Source organism: Pteropus alecto, unplaced genomic scaffold (genome assembly GCF_000325575.1).
Source record: "Pteropus alecto unplaced genomic scaffold, ASM32557v1 scaffold259, whole genome shotgun sequence".
Lineage (NCBI taxonomy): Eukaryota > Metazoa > Chordata > Mammalia > Chiroptera > Pteropodidae > Pteropus > Pteropus alecto.
Genome location: NW_006442492.1, coordinates 1,332,687 through 1,349,197, shown reverse-complemented (window position 1 = coordinate 1,349,197; position 16,511 = coordinate 1,332,687). Strand labels below are relative to the sequence as shown.

At 46.0% G+C, this 16,511-nt stretch overlaps 1 protein-coding gene across 2 annotated transcripts in view; it reads left to right on the top strand.

The window, feature by feature from the left end:
- Window positions 1-16,511, top strand: part of WSCD2 (WSC domain containing 2) — a 101,475-nt gene that overhangs the window by 42,473 nt on the left and 42,491 nt on the right. For both annotated transcript variants that reach the window (XM_006922176.3, XM_015597311.2), the window contains exon 2: window positions 10,700-11,635. In XM_006922176.3, coding sequence (XP_006922238.1) covers window positions 11,254-11,635 — 382 coding nt within the window. In that variant the 5' untranslated portion in view covers window positions 10,700-11,253. The remainder of the gene's footprint in view (window positions 1-10,699; window positions 11,636-16,511) is intronic.

Sequence of the window (16,511 nt, the reverse complement as noted above, 5' to 3'; positions counted from 1 at the left end):
AAAAAGACTAGGCTTGGGTTACTTGGGGTTGGAGACAGTGGTTCTTGTTAGGGAAACTCCTGGTGGAAAATTCCTCTCTGGAGAAGAGTTGCTAATGGGAGCCGTCACTGTTCCTAAATTAGAGTTTACTCTGCCATGGCCAGCGTGGAGCCAGCATATGGCAATTCGCTTGTGGTAGGTGCAGGTGGGGGAGGTGGGGCTGGCAGCGGGAGGTGTATGCACTGGGAAGAAACCTGCAGGCCTGGTCCTGGAACCAGCTTGGCTCTGGTCTGGCTGTGTGACCCTGGGCTACTCTTCTGGCCTCTCTGAACCCCAGGTTTCTCTTCTGTAAAATAACAGACTTGTATTAGCCTTTTTCTAAGGGCCCTGTGAACTCTTCAATTCTATGGTATAATAATAATAATAATAATAATAATAACAACAACAACAACAACAACAACAACTCTTCAATTCTATGGTATAATAATATAATAACAAGACCAACAACAACAACAGCAACAGCAACAACAACAACAATGACAATAGCAAAAGCTAATACTTACTGAACACTTACTTGAGTCCCGGTCCATGCGAGGCATTTCACACAGATCGGGGTTATTTCACTTGAATTTCTCTGATCTCATTGTCCCCTGCTGTTAAAGGAGGCTCTTTGCTAGGTATTGGATCTCCAGGCTTCCTTCCAGCTCTTTGTCACTTGCTCTAAGGAAGTTACTGAGACATCAGAACATGGTCTTTGAGGACGGACAGGTCAACCTCCATGGCCCTAAGCCCTGTGATGTCCACCATCAGCCTCCATTGCTGATAAAGATCAAGGTTGGCCAATCTTTCCATGAAGGGCCAGATAGTAAATATTTTAGACTTTGTGGGCCAGACGTAGGCTGTTGCTGTGCTGCTGCACCTTATCTTTGTTCTTCTTCATAACTCTTTAAAAATACAGAAGCCGCTCTTAGCTCTAGGGCCTACAAAAATAAGCTGCAGGCCAGTTTGGCCAAGGTCATAGTTAATAGCGATGAAAGTTGCCAACCGCTGATAGTGATGAAAGTTGTCACCTCATCTTAGTGCTCAGCATCCTTTGCAGTGTCAGGTTGAGCCCTGAGCCTGCCCTTCCTGCCAGATTTTTCCCCTGAGCCTCACCCAGAAATTAATTCTAGAACCACCACTGAACCTGCCAAGGGCCTGGACCTTGGTCTAATCTCAGCCCCTCCAATCAACAAACATTTCTTGACCCCAGCTCAGCCTCTGAGAGCCACCAAGTCATGCTATAGCCCCTTGGGACAGGAAGGGTCCTGAGCGGCCGCCTCTTCCAACTCCTCATTGTACACAGAAGGAAAGAGCCCTGAGCAGAATCCATGGGCCCCTGCAGTATGGAGTCCCCCTGATGCTTTAGTTCCTGTGAGTTATAATTGAAAGACTTTACTCATTTCCTTTGATATGGGCAACAGTGAGGAAGGGGAAAGGGAAGTATGTAGCATGAAAAAGTAAGAATATATAGCACCAAAGGCCTGCTGGCAGTTCCCAGCCTTTAATCCATAGGTTCCCTATGGTTTTAGCTATAGGGAATGAACGATTTTATTTTGTGTAGGGCAGCCACTTAAAGACTCTGTTTTTCCTGTTTCTCCTCCGCCTTATGGGAATTGGGTTGTTAGCAATCCCAATAGAAATCTTCCTTTGTTCTGAAGGTATCCCCCTGGCCTGGCTGAAGGGCTGATCAGCATATTGCAGTCTCTGAAGGCAGCTTGATTTAACATTTTAATTCTCTTGCTTCCTCCCCATGGACCTCCATTCCCCAGCCCCCGCCCCCCCCCCACCCCCATTCTCTCCACTCTGACCCTGCCCTCCATTCTGGTTCCTCAGATGTGCTGGGCCCTTTCCTACCTCTCAGTTTGTATTATGTCCCCTCCATTTAGGATATTCTTGCCCCAGATCTTCCCATGGCTGCCTTCTTCTCGTTTTTCAGATCTTAGCTCAAATGCCTTCTCAGTGGGTCCTTCTGTGACCATCCTACCCAAAGTAGTTCTCCCCTCCTCTTCTTCATCACTAGGACTTACAAATGATTTTAATGGACCTACAGTGAGAAATGCCTTTTACATGGTCATCCAGGACACACACACACAACGAAAGCCAAGGTTCACTAAGTAATACTTCTTCTTACTGCCTGGGAGTCACGACTTCTCTTTGTTCCATTCCCTTTCCTTTTATTCCATCCCATCCTTTCCCCTCCCTCCCTGCTTCCCCGCCTGTTCTCTGCCACCCCCTGAAGGCCTGCCCCTGTGGGTAAACATTCTGCCCAGAACCAGCAGAGCCATCCATTATCTCCCCCCAGACAATTAGCAATGTGTGAAGAAACACTATGCAAATGTGCACTTATTGACCCATGACACAGCAGCTCCTGGTGGAGGAGGATGACTTCAGATGGCTTAATCATAGGGATTTGGGGCCTTTCTTTAGAATTCTCTCTTGGGAGGAAAGTGATCTGGGTTCAAAGAAGGACTGCCAGCTGCCTAACAGGGAAGACCAGTGGATTGGGTGACCTGCGCCTTGGGCCTCATTTGTCAAACCACTGGACAAGGGACATTGTCATTTTACCCCTTCATGTCCCCTTCAACACTCCTCTCCCTTCCTGCGATTCAGTCCCTTGCCCCCAGCCCCCAGCTTGGATGGTTTATTGACATCTACTCCAGTAGGTTCCTTTCAAGTATATAATTACCTCTTTTATTTTTTAAAGTAGACTTTTCTTTTTAGAGCAGTTTTAGGTTCACAGCAAAATTGAGCAGAGAGTACAGAAATTTCTCATAGACCCCCTTGCCCCCAACTACACACAGCCTCCCCCACTATCAACATTCCCCACTAGAGTGGCCATTTCTTAGAATTGATGAACCTACGTTGATATACCATTATCACACCAAGTCCATGGTTTACATTAGGGTTCACTCGGTACAATTCGATGGGTTTGGACAAATGTATAATCACATTTTCCCACCATCATAGTTTCATACAGAATAGTTTCACTGCCCTAAAAATCCCCTGTGCTCCCCCATTTATCCTGCCCTCCCCTCTCACTCCTGGCAACCACTGATCTTTTTACTACCTCCAAAGTTGTATCTTTTCTGGAATATTCATATAGTTGGAATTAAACAGTGTGTAGCTTTTTCGGATTGGCTTCTTTCAATTAGTAATATGCATTTAAGGTTCTCCCATGTCTTTTCATGGCTTGATAGATCATTTCTTTTTAGTGCTGGATAATATTCCATTGTCTGGCTGTTCCACAGTTTATTTACTCATTCACCTACTGAAGGACATCTTGGTTGCTTCCAAGTTTTGGCAATTATGAATAAAGCTGCTATAAACATCCATGTGCAGATTTTTGTGTGGACATAAGCATTCAACCGCTTTGGGTAAATACCAAGGAGCGTGATTTTTAGATCATATGGTAAGAGTATGTTTAGTTTTGTATGGTTGCCCTTTGAAGATTAACTGTAGCTAACTCTTAGTGAGTCCCTGCTGTATGCCCAGCACCATGATAAGAAAAGTACCCATTTTTTTTTCATTCAGTGTTACCCGTAACCCTGGAAGGCTCTCCATGAGTCAGGAACTCAAGGCTTTCTCAGCATCTCTGTCTCGGAGTCTTTCCTCGCTCATTTGCTTTCTTTTTCTTGTCTTTGCAGGCTAACTTTTGCTGTGATAGGAGCTCCTAAGGTTAAATGTCCTTAGTCAAAATGACCAGCAGAGATCAGAATGTCTTAATCTCAATTCCATATTCCAGAGGGTAAGAATTGGTTGACTAGTTTTACATCTGATTCCACCTATGGTCCACCAGCAATGTCAGTGGGCAGGTTTATGTGGTATAAACATGGCCACTGGGACCTACCCCTGTGAGCAAGGGTTGAAGGGTCATTCACTAGATGAACCCCTCCAAAAATATATCTTCCACATGTACCTTGGGAGGTCTCTAATCATCACAACTCATCAAAACTCCATCTTTTATTGAGATGAAGTCTGGGTAAGTGGTATTGTCATGAGAAGGAAGGAGATGGTTGGTTTAGTTGGCCAAAGTTGGAGTATAGAATGACCATCTATTGAGAAACTGTTATGTCAGGCTTAGCAAAGTGAAGGCTCTGGAGCCAGACTACCTGGGTTCAAATTCTGCTCTACCATGCCTAGCTGTGTGACTTTGCACAAGTGACTTAACTTTTCTGAACCTCGGTTTTCTCATCTGTAAAATGGGGCTAACAAATGAGCCCTTTCATATAGGATTGTTGTAAGGATTAAATAAGTTAATATCTAGAAAGTACCTGACTCAAAGTAGGTGCTCAATAAATACTAGTGCACATGCTATTATTATGGTGTTGTATATTTTAAACACATTAGCTTACTTAATCCTCATACCTTCCCAACAAAGCAGGGTGGATTGGTCCTATTTTGTAGATGAGTGAACTAAGTCTTAGGCCACTTGCTGAAGATCACACAACCACCATGCAACTGAGGCAGGTTCAAATTAGGAATACCTAACATCAGATCTGACCCCTTTCCATGTTTCTTCCTGGAAGTCATTTCCGCTAAGCCTGATTCCCTGCAGTAAGTGACGATAGCCATAAAATTTGAGCAAGAGGCACTGAAGTCATTACCCAGGGAAACAAAATTTTAATATTTATTTATAATGGGCACCATATGCTCCCTCTGATTTTTTTTTTTTATTTAATTACATCATGGCAGATGGCTGGGTGTTAAAGGCCATTTAGCTAATGGCACTTTGCCTTCTCATTTATATTCCCGAGTTTTGGAAAGATGAGTGAAAATGGATGTGGATGGTGAGCTGTGAGCACTGGGTGGTGGCAGGTAGGTCCCTGATCTAGGAACGGAGAGAAGGTGGTTTGGGGGGCTCTTCATGGGAGGTGTGTGAGGGTACAGGAGGTAGTGCATCCTGTGATTAGGGAGCAAGGTTTTCCCTGTGGACATACACATATATGCAAAATGTTGGACATAGTAATTTCATGTTTTTGGCCCAAGAATTAAGTCTATACGTGCCCATTGCAGCTTTGCACAGAGTGGCCAAACCTGGGAAAACAACACAACGTGTTCCCCATGGGCACAATGGACTCATTACACTATGGCACACCCATAAGTGGAAGTGTGTATCCTGGAGGTGGTCCACACAATATACAGGATGAGGGAGCCAGAGCATTTATACAGCCACTCTTATCAGTCATCGATTAAGGCTGCCTTCATATGGCATTTGGAAGTTAACGCTATGGATGGGGAACATACAGCATCTGTTACAGATCTACCAGGCTGGCAACAGTGAAAAAGGCTGACAACATTAAGTGTTGATGTGTATTTGGAGCAACAGGAATGCTCCTACACTACCAAAGGGAGTTATAGCCACTTTGGAAAACAAGTCAGCATTTCGGGTAGTCATAAGATGCTCACACAATAAGACTTAGCAATTTTGCTCCTACAGTAATTCTTGTACACATGTATCAGGAGACAGGTATGCATGTTTGCAGCAACTCGTGAGGGGATTCCATTTTCACCCAAGCTATATGAGCTGAGAATTGATGATGAAGAAGTTCTGTAAAGGAAAATGGGATCCTTATACCAGAAAAAAAGGGGTGCTGGGCAGGCAAAACCACATATAATCTCTACAAATTATTATAATAAGAGGTATCACTGAGGCGACATTTGCATATATTAATTCATTTAGTCATCACAACGACCCAATAAGTATTCTTATTTCCCCCATTCTATGGATGAGAAAACTGAGGCACAGAGAGGTTAATAATCACCACCAAGGGTTCTAGTGAAGATTAAATGGCACAATGGAAATAAGGTGCCCAGCATAGTGCCTGGCACATAGTAGATGCTCAACAAATACCAGTGACTTCTGATATTTTTGTCATTAGACCAAGACTAAAATTTCACCTCTGACATGGGCTTCCAGTGTCTTGGAGATCCCCAGCTGGGTCTCCTTCCTAGAACTGTGAAGAAATCAAAACTTCACAAACCCACTTTCTCAGCAGCTGTTTCTTGGCCAAGCTTGGATCGTCAGCAGGTCAGCTGGTCCCAGGGCTTGGGGGCCTGTGCAGGGAGAGCCTGCCCCCTGTCCAGCCTCTTGGGCTTCCAGCCAGATCTGCCTGACCCTGAAATCTGAAAGAAGCACTATGGCCTCTCCCAGGGGAAGGAGCCTCAGGGCAGTCTGCACCTTCTGCTTTTCCTTCCTGCAGGGTGGCTCTGCCCACCAGTCATTTTCTTGGCAGCTCAACACCAGAGGTTCATTGTGGTGCTAAAAATAGGCTGTGTTTAGACACTCGGAGGCTCCGCCTGGAAACCTGGACCACAGGAACCAAATGCTGCCATTCTCACAAAGGGGGCCCTTCGGCCTCATCCTTGTGGAAACTCACACTAGCCCTGGGAGGGAGGCAGGGTAGACATCATCTACCACATTCAACAGATGGGGAAGCTGAGGCTTGGAGGGGTCTCACATTAAATGAAGAGGTATGAAACAACGACGGGCAGCCTTAGCAAGCATCTGCTCCAGCATTATGGATCCTCTAGGGGCTTGCTGAAGGCCAGCCCGAGTCCCCTGCCCGGGGTTGTAGTACACAATCTGTGGATGGGGGAGAACCATCGCATCCGCCTCTCAGGTTGCCGGGAGGGAGGAATTTGTGAAAATGTGTTTGTAAAACCTTTGAACACAGTGCGTGACATATAGTAGGTGCTCAACCAGTGGCAGTTAACTTCATTTCCCATTCTTGTTGGGGTATAATTTCTGTCAGGAGAGAGACAAAGAGAGGTGGAGACGTGTGGGGAGAGAATGATAGATGGGGTTCTCTTGGGGAGGTGAGACTGTGACTCAATAGGGATCCTGAACTTCAGGACCACCCAGAGTTGAGTAATACAGGAGGCCACCTCCACAGAGCTGAATGTATAGTTCTCTGACGCTGTCACCACATGTTCTGGTGCATGACATGGAGCCATGCTTGTAGGTTTAAGCCCCGGTGGCAAGGCCAGTCCCCTGATTCTTTTCACTCATTTCCTCCACCAATATTTCTTGGGGGATCTACTATGTACCACAAGCTGGAGCTAATGTGGTAAGAGAGCAGACACGGTCCCACCCCCAAGGTTTAAGTCCCTCCAGGTAAGCGCCCCACCTCCTAGCACTGGCAGGATGGTGCGGGAAGCTCAAGTTGGCATCCCCTCCCCAGGAGGAGCCCACCTCCTCACAGTCCTTTCTAGGAGGCCCCCCTTTGCTCCCCATGCTACCAAAGCCTCAGTCTCTTTCTGTTCCCTGCCAGCTCCTAATGAGCTCATTATCCTCTTAAAACCCATTTGGCACCCACTTAGAGGAGAAATGTGTTGAAATAGGAAAGAATGAGAAGGGAACAACAAAAAAGGACTAGACCCAGAAATATCCTCAGAGAGACAAAAAGCCGTGAGGAGGGAGTACAACAGCTGAAATATTTGCCATCTCCACAGCAGCAATGTTGCTGCTGTGGCAAATGGCTTTAAATCCTGTTCTCATGTGCCCATGAAAGGGGCAGGAGTGGGCACTTTTCTTCAGCACCTACTATGCACCAGACATTCCCTGAAATTTCACTTCAGTCCTCCCAGCAATATGTTTTGAAGGGTATCAAGATTCTTCTGTCCACTTTATAGGTGAGGACCCTCAGTCAGTGGGAGGAGGTGTCTTGCCCCAGTCACACAGCTGGCGGGTGGAAGAGGCTGGATTTGAACCCAGGTCAGCCTGCCTCCAGAGTCCATACTCTTGCCTGCATGCCTCTGGAAGGACTGGTGTCCCCCTGCCTATCCCTGTGAGGACTACCAGTCTTTCTCATCCTGGCCCAGCTGCAAAAACATCTGGCACGTGTGTAATCTACAGGACGTTTACTGGGGCACCACCTACTGCCCAGAGGTTTTCAAGCTGATCAGAGACTGGTTTTTCTAAAGTGTCAGTGTGACCATGAAACTTCCATGGATTCCCATGCATGCCGTTAGAGCGCAGTGCAGACTCCTGAGCGTGGCTTTCAAGGCTCCCCACAATCTGTCCCCTTCCCACTGCTTAACTGCATTGCCACCATGCCCTAAGCTCCTTTGCTCCCCCCACCCCAGTGACCTGCCCTTTATATGTGTTGTTCTTCCTTACTAGGGTATCCTTCTGCTGTTTCTTTACCCAAAAAAACTGACTCCTTTTGCGAGAACTGCTAATTCAAAAAGATCCTCCCTGAGGAAGCCTTCTCTGATCCTCCCAGGCAGTCTCAGACCCTCATACCTCTGGGATCCCATATTCTAGGACTTCTCACCCCAGAGTCCACAGACTCTCTGACATCATAAGTCCAAATCTGGGAGCTTATGTGCAAGGGTTCTTTCCTGAGTATACATCTGTAATTTTCATCAGATTTTCAAAGGGATACAAGGCCCAACTAGAAGCCTTGTTAGGAATAAACCATGTGGTCCTGGATTCAGTAGTCTGGGGTTCACAACCCCGCTGCTACTTACCAGCTGTGTGGCCCCAGACAAGTTACTTAACCTCTCTGAGCCTTCTTCCTCTCCTCTGTAAAAGATATGGATCTCCCACATAGAACTGTTAAGAGGATTAAATTAGAGTATTATATGTTTAGAGTAGTGTCTGGCACATAATAAGTGCTCAGCAAACATGAGTTATTAATATTAATAATTAATTCCACATCTTATACATATATCTACTACGGATTTATCACTGTCTCTCTAGTATAGTGATTGTTTAAATTGCTGTCTCCTCAGTAGACTCTGGACTCTCTGAAAGCAGGGACTCTGAATTATTTATTTCTGCATCCGAAGCGCACACAGAGTAGGCAAGCAACACATGTTTTTAAATGAATGAAAGAATGGGTAGATGAATGGATAGGTGGAGATTTAGATGGATGAATGGGCTGCTACAGTTCATATGAATATATAGATGGATGGATGGTTGGATGGATGGATGAATAAATTAATGATGAATGGATAGATGGATGGAGGAGTACATAGATTGATGGATGGATTAAGGAATCAATGAGTAAGTGGATAGATTGTGACTTAATGGCTGGATGGATAGGTGGACTCATGAATGGACAAAAGGATAATGGATTGATAGATGGATCGATGGATGAACGAATAGTTCAACCCCACAAGAGCATGGATTTTTGGCTGTTTTGTTCACCAATCTGTTCCAAGTGCCTAGAACAAAAACTGGTGCATAGTAGGTGTTCAATACTTAGTTCATGAATGAATGGGAAGGCATATAGAGGACTGGCGGATGCTACCTTGAACCACAGTTAAACTCCTATGCCACTATCTGGATTAGGAGAGGCCGTCATCATTCAAATCGCCCATTGACTGACAGTTGAAGCCTATGCATTGACCGAGATTGTTATGAGTCCCCCTGCTGGTGGTGATGTGAAACAGCATTGGCCATATTGAGTTTTCTGTTTTTTAATTTACATTCCATTTTCCTCCTGGCTGATGATCCTGAACATTTACTCATAAAGCAGTGGTTCTCAGACCTTTATGCTCATTACCATCACCTGAAGGCACCTTGTGACACTTGCAGGTTTCTCCCTCTACCAGAGATGCTGGTTGGAGAGGTCAGGAATCTTTAACTTGGCTTCCAGGTGATTCTGAGTTGGATGCTTCTCAGACCACACTCTGGAGGACCCTGTCAAAGGGTGAGCCACTGCTGGTTACTGGGAGGCAGCGGAGATGGGCTGCTGCTGCTTCAGGGGCCATCTCTGAATTCCTGAGTCATATCCAGACCGTGTGGGGAAAAGACAAAGTCAAAAGGGCAGTGATTAAGAGCTGGGGTTTTGTGTTTTGACCATTCTGGGTTCAAATCCCAATACCACCACTCACTGGTGGACTCTACCGTGTAGTCTCAGTTTTCTTATCTGTAAAATGGGGAAACATAGGAATGAGAGGGAGAATAAATGAGATAATGTATGCTGATGGCTTGGCACAAAGTTAGGCATGCCATAGAAACCCCATAAATACCGAGTGAATGAATATGTTGCTAAATAACCCTGTTTCCCTTCTTTTTACTTTTTCTCCTTGGATAGAGGAGAGGGGCTATGGATTTGATCTCTCTCACTAGAATGTGAACCTTGTGAGGAAAGGAACTTTGTCTCTCTCATTCACAGCTTTATCTACAGCACCTAGGACAGTACCTGCTGCATAGTATAATGGATTTTTGTAAAAATAATCTAAATTTTTTTTCATTCACAGCTTTATCTACAGCACCTAGGACAGTAGCTGCTACATAGTAGGTACCCACTAAATTTTTGTAAAAAAGAAAAAAAAAAAGTTCGATCTGTTTTAATATCAGCCAGGTCCAGCAGACAGTTCAGCGAGGATCTAGGAAGTACTTTTTGGACTTCGGATAAGTCAAGAATCAGCATGTATTTGCAGTGTGTAGGAAGTGTGGGGGCATAAGAACCTGTGCTCGTCAAGACAAAGCTTGTCCGCAGACCAAGACCAAGTGGGATGTAGGCCCCCAAATTCCCATGTGGTTTAAAGGAAAAATCAGGTGTTCTGGAAGACCCAGGACTGGGCTTCTGTCTAGCACTGCTGGGTGCTTTGGGCCATTGGTGTCCTCCCCTCTCTGGACTCTGCATTGCCCCTTGAGAATGTTCAAGGACTTTCTGGCCTCTGTGTGGAGGCTTCTTATGCTTGTGTCTGTGCTATTTTGCAGGTGGCAGCCCCGAGCCCTAAATGCTTGACCAGATGGAAGCCCACCAGCCTCAGTTTCCACGACATGGACACTCCAAGTTTGGTCCCCAACTGGGGAAGAGGCCAGAAATGGCCTCAGTGAAATAATCCAGCCCCGACAGGCCTGAGGAGCTGAGAAAAGGCAAGAAGTGCACTGTGGTTGCCGGTGACCTCCAGAATCCTCCTCTGATTGCGATTTTCAAAGTGCTTTGGAAACTCGCTGAGGTGAAGAGCAAGATGTAGGAAAATGGGACCAACTCCTGGGTGTCCTGATCCTCAAAACTCCTTTCATGGCCCAAAGAAGCTCACTTTGACCACAAGAGAGCTAGTGAGCTCAGTCCTTCATTCTCTTGGCCTCAGCCAAGTGCTGGACTTGCCTTCCTGGTCTGGTCTTGGCAATCACCTTGGCAAAGGGGATAAGACTAAAGACCCCCACGGGTTCCATCCCTAAAGGGAGCGTGGGAAAGGAAGCCCTCTCTCCCCTCCCCAAACCCCACCCAGCCAAACCCCAGTGAGCCAGTCCGGAATGATCCCGCTATGGCCAAGCTCTGGTTCAAATTCCAGCGGTACTTCCGCCGGAAACCTGTGCGTTTCTTTACCTTTCTGGTGCTTTACCTGACGGCCGGGAGCCTAGTCTTCCTTCACTCTGGCTTTGTGGGCCAGCTCGCTGTCTCCCAGAACCAAGCCAACCCTGCCGCGGGGGTCCCGGCCGAGGTCGCTGAGCTGCCCTTCCTGGGTGACTTGCATCTGGGCAGAGGATTCCGGGACATGGGCGAAGCCACGAGCATTGCCCGCAGGTACGGACCCTGGTTCAAGGGCAAGGATGGGAACGAGAGAACCAAGCTGGGAGACTACGGAGGAGGAGCCTGGAGCCGAGCCCTCAAGGGGAGGGTCGTCCGGGAGAAGGAGGAGGAGCGAGGTAAGAGCAGTGAGCATTTGGGCATGGAGGGTGGCTGAGGAGAAGGGAGGGGAGATGATAATATAATAACTCACCAGTTTTCAATGTTTAATGTGAACCAGCTGTCAAATAGTTATAGCTATAGATCTACAGTACGTTTCATTATCATCCCTAATTCACAGAGGAGAAAATTGAAGCTCAGAGGGTTTAAGTAGGTTGCCCAAGGTCATGCATCTTGCAAACAAGCAAGCATGGATTTGACCCCCGCGTCTGTCAGAGTTCAAAGTCTGACCCTCCCCTGCTGCTTTTTCCAGTCCTTGTTAAATACACATGAAAATAAAAACAGCTAGCATCTATTGGGCACTTACTATGTGCCAGGTACTGTCCTAAGCATTTTACACGTATTGAATTATTACCTCAACTCTCTGTGGAAGGCACTATTATTCCCATTTCAAAGAAGAGGAAACTGAGGCACCAAGCGCCCAAGAGCTTCTGCTGCACCACATCGCCTCTCAGCCTGCCTTGCGGGTCCCCTTGGTGATGGCGCTTGGGGACCATCATTGCTCTGAGCATAGTTTGTTGCATTCTCTTAGCCTTTCAGAGTCAAAAAGGGCTTTTCTTTGTGAGTGTGTTTACCTTACTTGATTTTCACTACACTCCATGGACTTGAGCAAGGAGTGTGATCCTAGGCCCGGAAGTAGAAACAGAGGCTTGAAGAAATGAAGACACTTGCCCAAGGCCACACAGCTGGTAAGTGGCAGTGTTGGAGCTCAAATTAGATCCAACTGGTCTGAATGCTTGGCTCTAGGACTGCCTCCCAGAGTCTGCTGACATCTGCCCATAGGACCAGCATGCTGGGGAGGACTCCCCAACCCCTGCAATTCATGAGATTTACACGAGTGGACATTTCGAGAGTGGGGGTCATATGTTTTGGGAGGACCTACCAATCAAGACAGAAGGAAAACCTCTCGAGCCTTGGTGTCCCCTGCCACATGTCACACTTCTGCTGCAATTCAGCCATGGAAAACCCCATGGAGGAAAGCAGGATTAATGGAGGGGACTCATTCTGGGGAGCGTGTTCCTCTGCTTCAACCCTGTCCCACGCCTAGCTCATCCAAAAGGCCCTGCCCTCCCACCCGCAGGGATTTCCTAGAAGTCTGTGTCTCCAAGAACCCAGTGTTCATAGAAGGTGACGAAGAGATGGGAAGTGGCAGAACAGATTAGGGTACTCGTGGCCCAGGTAAGGGGCTTGACCTCGTCTTGCCTCAGTTTTGCCATCTGTAAGATGGGAATAATGACTCCTCCCTTCCAGGCTTCTCCTGAGAGTTCAATAGGACAATGGTTATGAAAACACCTAGCATGATGCCTGACACATCGTAGGTTCTTAGAGGGGGTCTGGAAATTCCCGTGGCTCTACCCTGGGAAGGGACCCCATCTTGTAGGCACAGGTGAGGTGTAAGGTGCTACCCTAATAGAGAAATCATGACGTGGCTTCTCTTTTCCTCCTTTCCACTTACCAAGCTCCATCTCACCGCAGTGCTCCAAACTCCACCTGGTACTTTGCAAGCCCCAAAGTCTGTCACAAGTCTGAATCTTAGGATATGCTCCCATCACACTTAGGATAAATTCCAGAGTCCCTATCATGGCCTGTCTTTCTAACCTCATCTTGTAACACTTCTTACCCGTCTCACCACACCCTGCCCCTCTGTTTTTCTTGCCATTCATTGAACACATCAAGCCCCTTCCAACCTCAGGACCTTTGTATAGTCAGTCCTTTTCATCTGGGATGCTCTTCCCCTAGATCTTTGCATGGCTCCCTTCCTCCCTTCCTTCAGGTCCTCAGTCAAACCTTGCCTTCTTATAGAGGCCTTTCGGGACTGTCCTAACTAAAGTACTCCACTTACCCAGTCACAACCACATTTCCCAGTTATATTTTTGTCACAATACTTGTCCCTATCTGAAACCATCTCGTTTACATGTTTGCTACCTTGTCTGTAATCTGCCTCCCCTACTAGACTGTCAGGTCCATGAGGGCAGGGACGTTGCCTATCCCCAGTCGGTCAGAACCTGGGACAGCACCTGGCACTAAGGTGATACCCAAAACCTATTTGTTGAATGAGTGACCATCCTTCTGCTGGAGGTGCCTTCCAAGGGTTAGCACTACTTTTCCTCCAGGTCTCAGCTTAGCTCACCTGCGGGAAATCGTCCCCAGCCCCTATCCAGGCATGATCAAATACTCCTCCTCTGTGCTTCCTGCCATGGCCTTTATATGAATGGTAATTGCCTGTGTTTGTCAAGGTCCCCTGATAGAATGTAAATCCTTCTAGCACAATTGATACGTACCACAACAATAATAACACCTCTCTGTTTGTTATGAGAATAAAATACCACTGCCACTACTAGTAGTAATTATTACCATTTCTTGAGCACGTACTTCATGCCAGCCACTGCCCTGTTTGCTTTTCGTATATTAATTGAATGTAATGATATATGTGAAATGCTTGTCACATCTCCTGGCTCATAATAATAGGTCACTTAATAGTTGCTGTTTTATTAGTAGTAGTAATAATAGCTAATACCTATTGAATGGTCATTATGGCCTAGACCATGTCATAAGTGTTTGATCGCCTTATTTAATAATCACAACAACTCAAAAAGTTAGAGACTATTGTTATCCTATTTCGCAGGTGGGAAAAATTAAAACTCAGAAGTCACTTATCCCAGGTTACACGAGTAAGTAGTAAGTGGAGGGACTGAGGTTTGAAACAAGGTCTATTTAATTCCAAGGCTTGTGAGCCTTCTATACCATGCTAACTGCCCCCACCCTTGTCCCTGGAAATCTGACATATTTTATAAAATGTAAAGAGAGAAGGAAGAGAAAATAAGAAGCCCAGAGCTCCAAGCTCTCAACAAGCAGCCTTTGGAATCAGGCAGCATTATTGCAATGGACAAATCCAGCCTTTCCTTGATTAACTTATTCAGAGTTCCACAAGGGAAGACAACATATTAGGTTAACGCTAATAAAAACGAGACGCTTCTCTGACTTGACGCTAAACATTTGGTTTTCCTGAAGCGGACGAGGACTCTGTGGTGATGCTCAGGCAGGACTTTAAAGGATTCTGAGTGCATCGTGGCACAGGAAGGGGAGGGTGGAGCTGCTCCCGGGCTGGGCTGGGACCAGGCGGGAAGTCTAACATTTTGGGTGGCACTGACACCTGCCCTCCGTCATCTTGCTGGGTCCTTTACCTGCCCCAGCCTTTCAAGAACCTGTGCCTTGAGCAGCCAAATCAGGGTTCAACGTCCAGTTCTGTAACTTACTGATTATGCAGCCTTGGACAGGTCACTTTGCCTCTCTGAGCCTCAGTTTCCTCTTGGGAGAAAAAAGTACTTAATGTCAGATGACTATCGTGATGATTATATAAGTGAAATCGATTGTGTGCCTTCCAAGTGCCAGGTACTGTTCTAAACATTTTCATCTATTAACTCCACGTAATCTTCATAGCAATTCAATATCAACTCCATCTTACATGCAGGAAACTGAGGCACAGAGAGGTTAAGTAACTAGTCCAAATTTATCAAGCTGGAGGAGGGGGTAAACCAGTATTTAAACGCAGGTACTCTGAGTCTTACACTGAACCTTAACCACTATGTCACCTCACTTATCAATGCCCGGGAAGTGCTCAGCACGAAGTCAGGCACGAAGGAAGCACTAGTATTGCCAGCCATTATTAGTAATATTGTCATTCTGTGGGAGAATACAGAGGAGCACAGAGGTGATGTGACTGGCCTGAGGTGACACAGCTAATCGGGTGCAGAGATAGAAGCTAAATCCAGTTTGATTTTCAAAGCCTGTGCTGTTTCCATTATCCCCAGATTTGCAAAGGGACGTGGGCTGGTCATGAAGGAAGGCACTGGGGAGATTGGTCTGCATTTTCTGAAGGGACAGCAGAGTACCTACTCCCTATCTCCTCCAGCTTCAGATGTGATATCTGCAGGGTAGTGAGGGTCTGGTCTTTGTCAGGGACTGTGCATCCATACTCTTTTTTCAGCTTCATATGAGGTAAGAATTTGAGCCCCTTTCATAGATGAAGAAACAGAGACTCAGAGAGGTTAAGTAATTTGCCCAATGTCACATAGCAGCTAAGAGGCAGAACAGACTCCAACCCTATTCTGTCTGATTTTAAAGCCTTTATTCTTAATCACTGAGCTACACAATTCCCAACTCCATTCATTCATTCATTCATTCGTTCTATATTTACTACACACCTGCTATGTGCCCCACCCTATGCTGGGAGGTGGAAATAGAGGAATAATTCAAGCAGTTTTCCCCTCTGAGGAATATTCATAGCCCCCTGGAGGAAGACAGGCAAGTAAAAAGGTAAATTCCTTTTTCAAAAAATATCTTTTTTCTGATTATCAAAGTCATACATACTTATTGTAGAGAATTAGAATACACAGAAAAAGAGAGATGGAAAATAAAAATGGCCCAGGGTCCTACCATCCAACAAGAGCCAGTCAACACCATCAGTGTATAAGTTTCTTGTTTTTTTCCTTTATGTGTTTATTTCCAAGGTATATATTTCATACATGTAGCATTGTATCCAGCTTTTTTATTATACAATTTTTTAATTTTATTAAAAATTCTTCTACAATGAGCCTAAATTATTTCTAATTTTAAAAAGTAATGGACAGTACCTGGAAAATTGTTTAGAAAAGTTTTATGGTGTGGTGAGCCAGGGGACTCTGGGATCCCAAAGGAAGGATCCCATTTAGTCATGGGAGTGGACCGTGGCTGCCTTCCTGGGAGAGGAGATAGCTGAGCTGAGTCTGTAGGATCTGTGGGCCTTGACTAAAGTGAAAAATGCATCCCTTCATCCCCAGGGAAGCCTAGATGTGA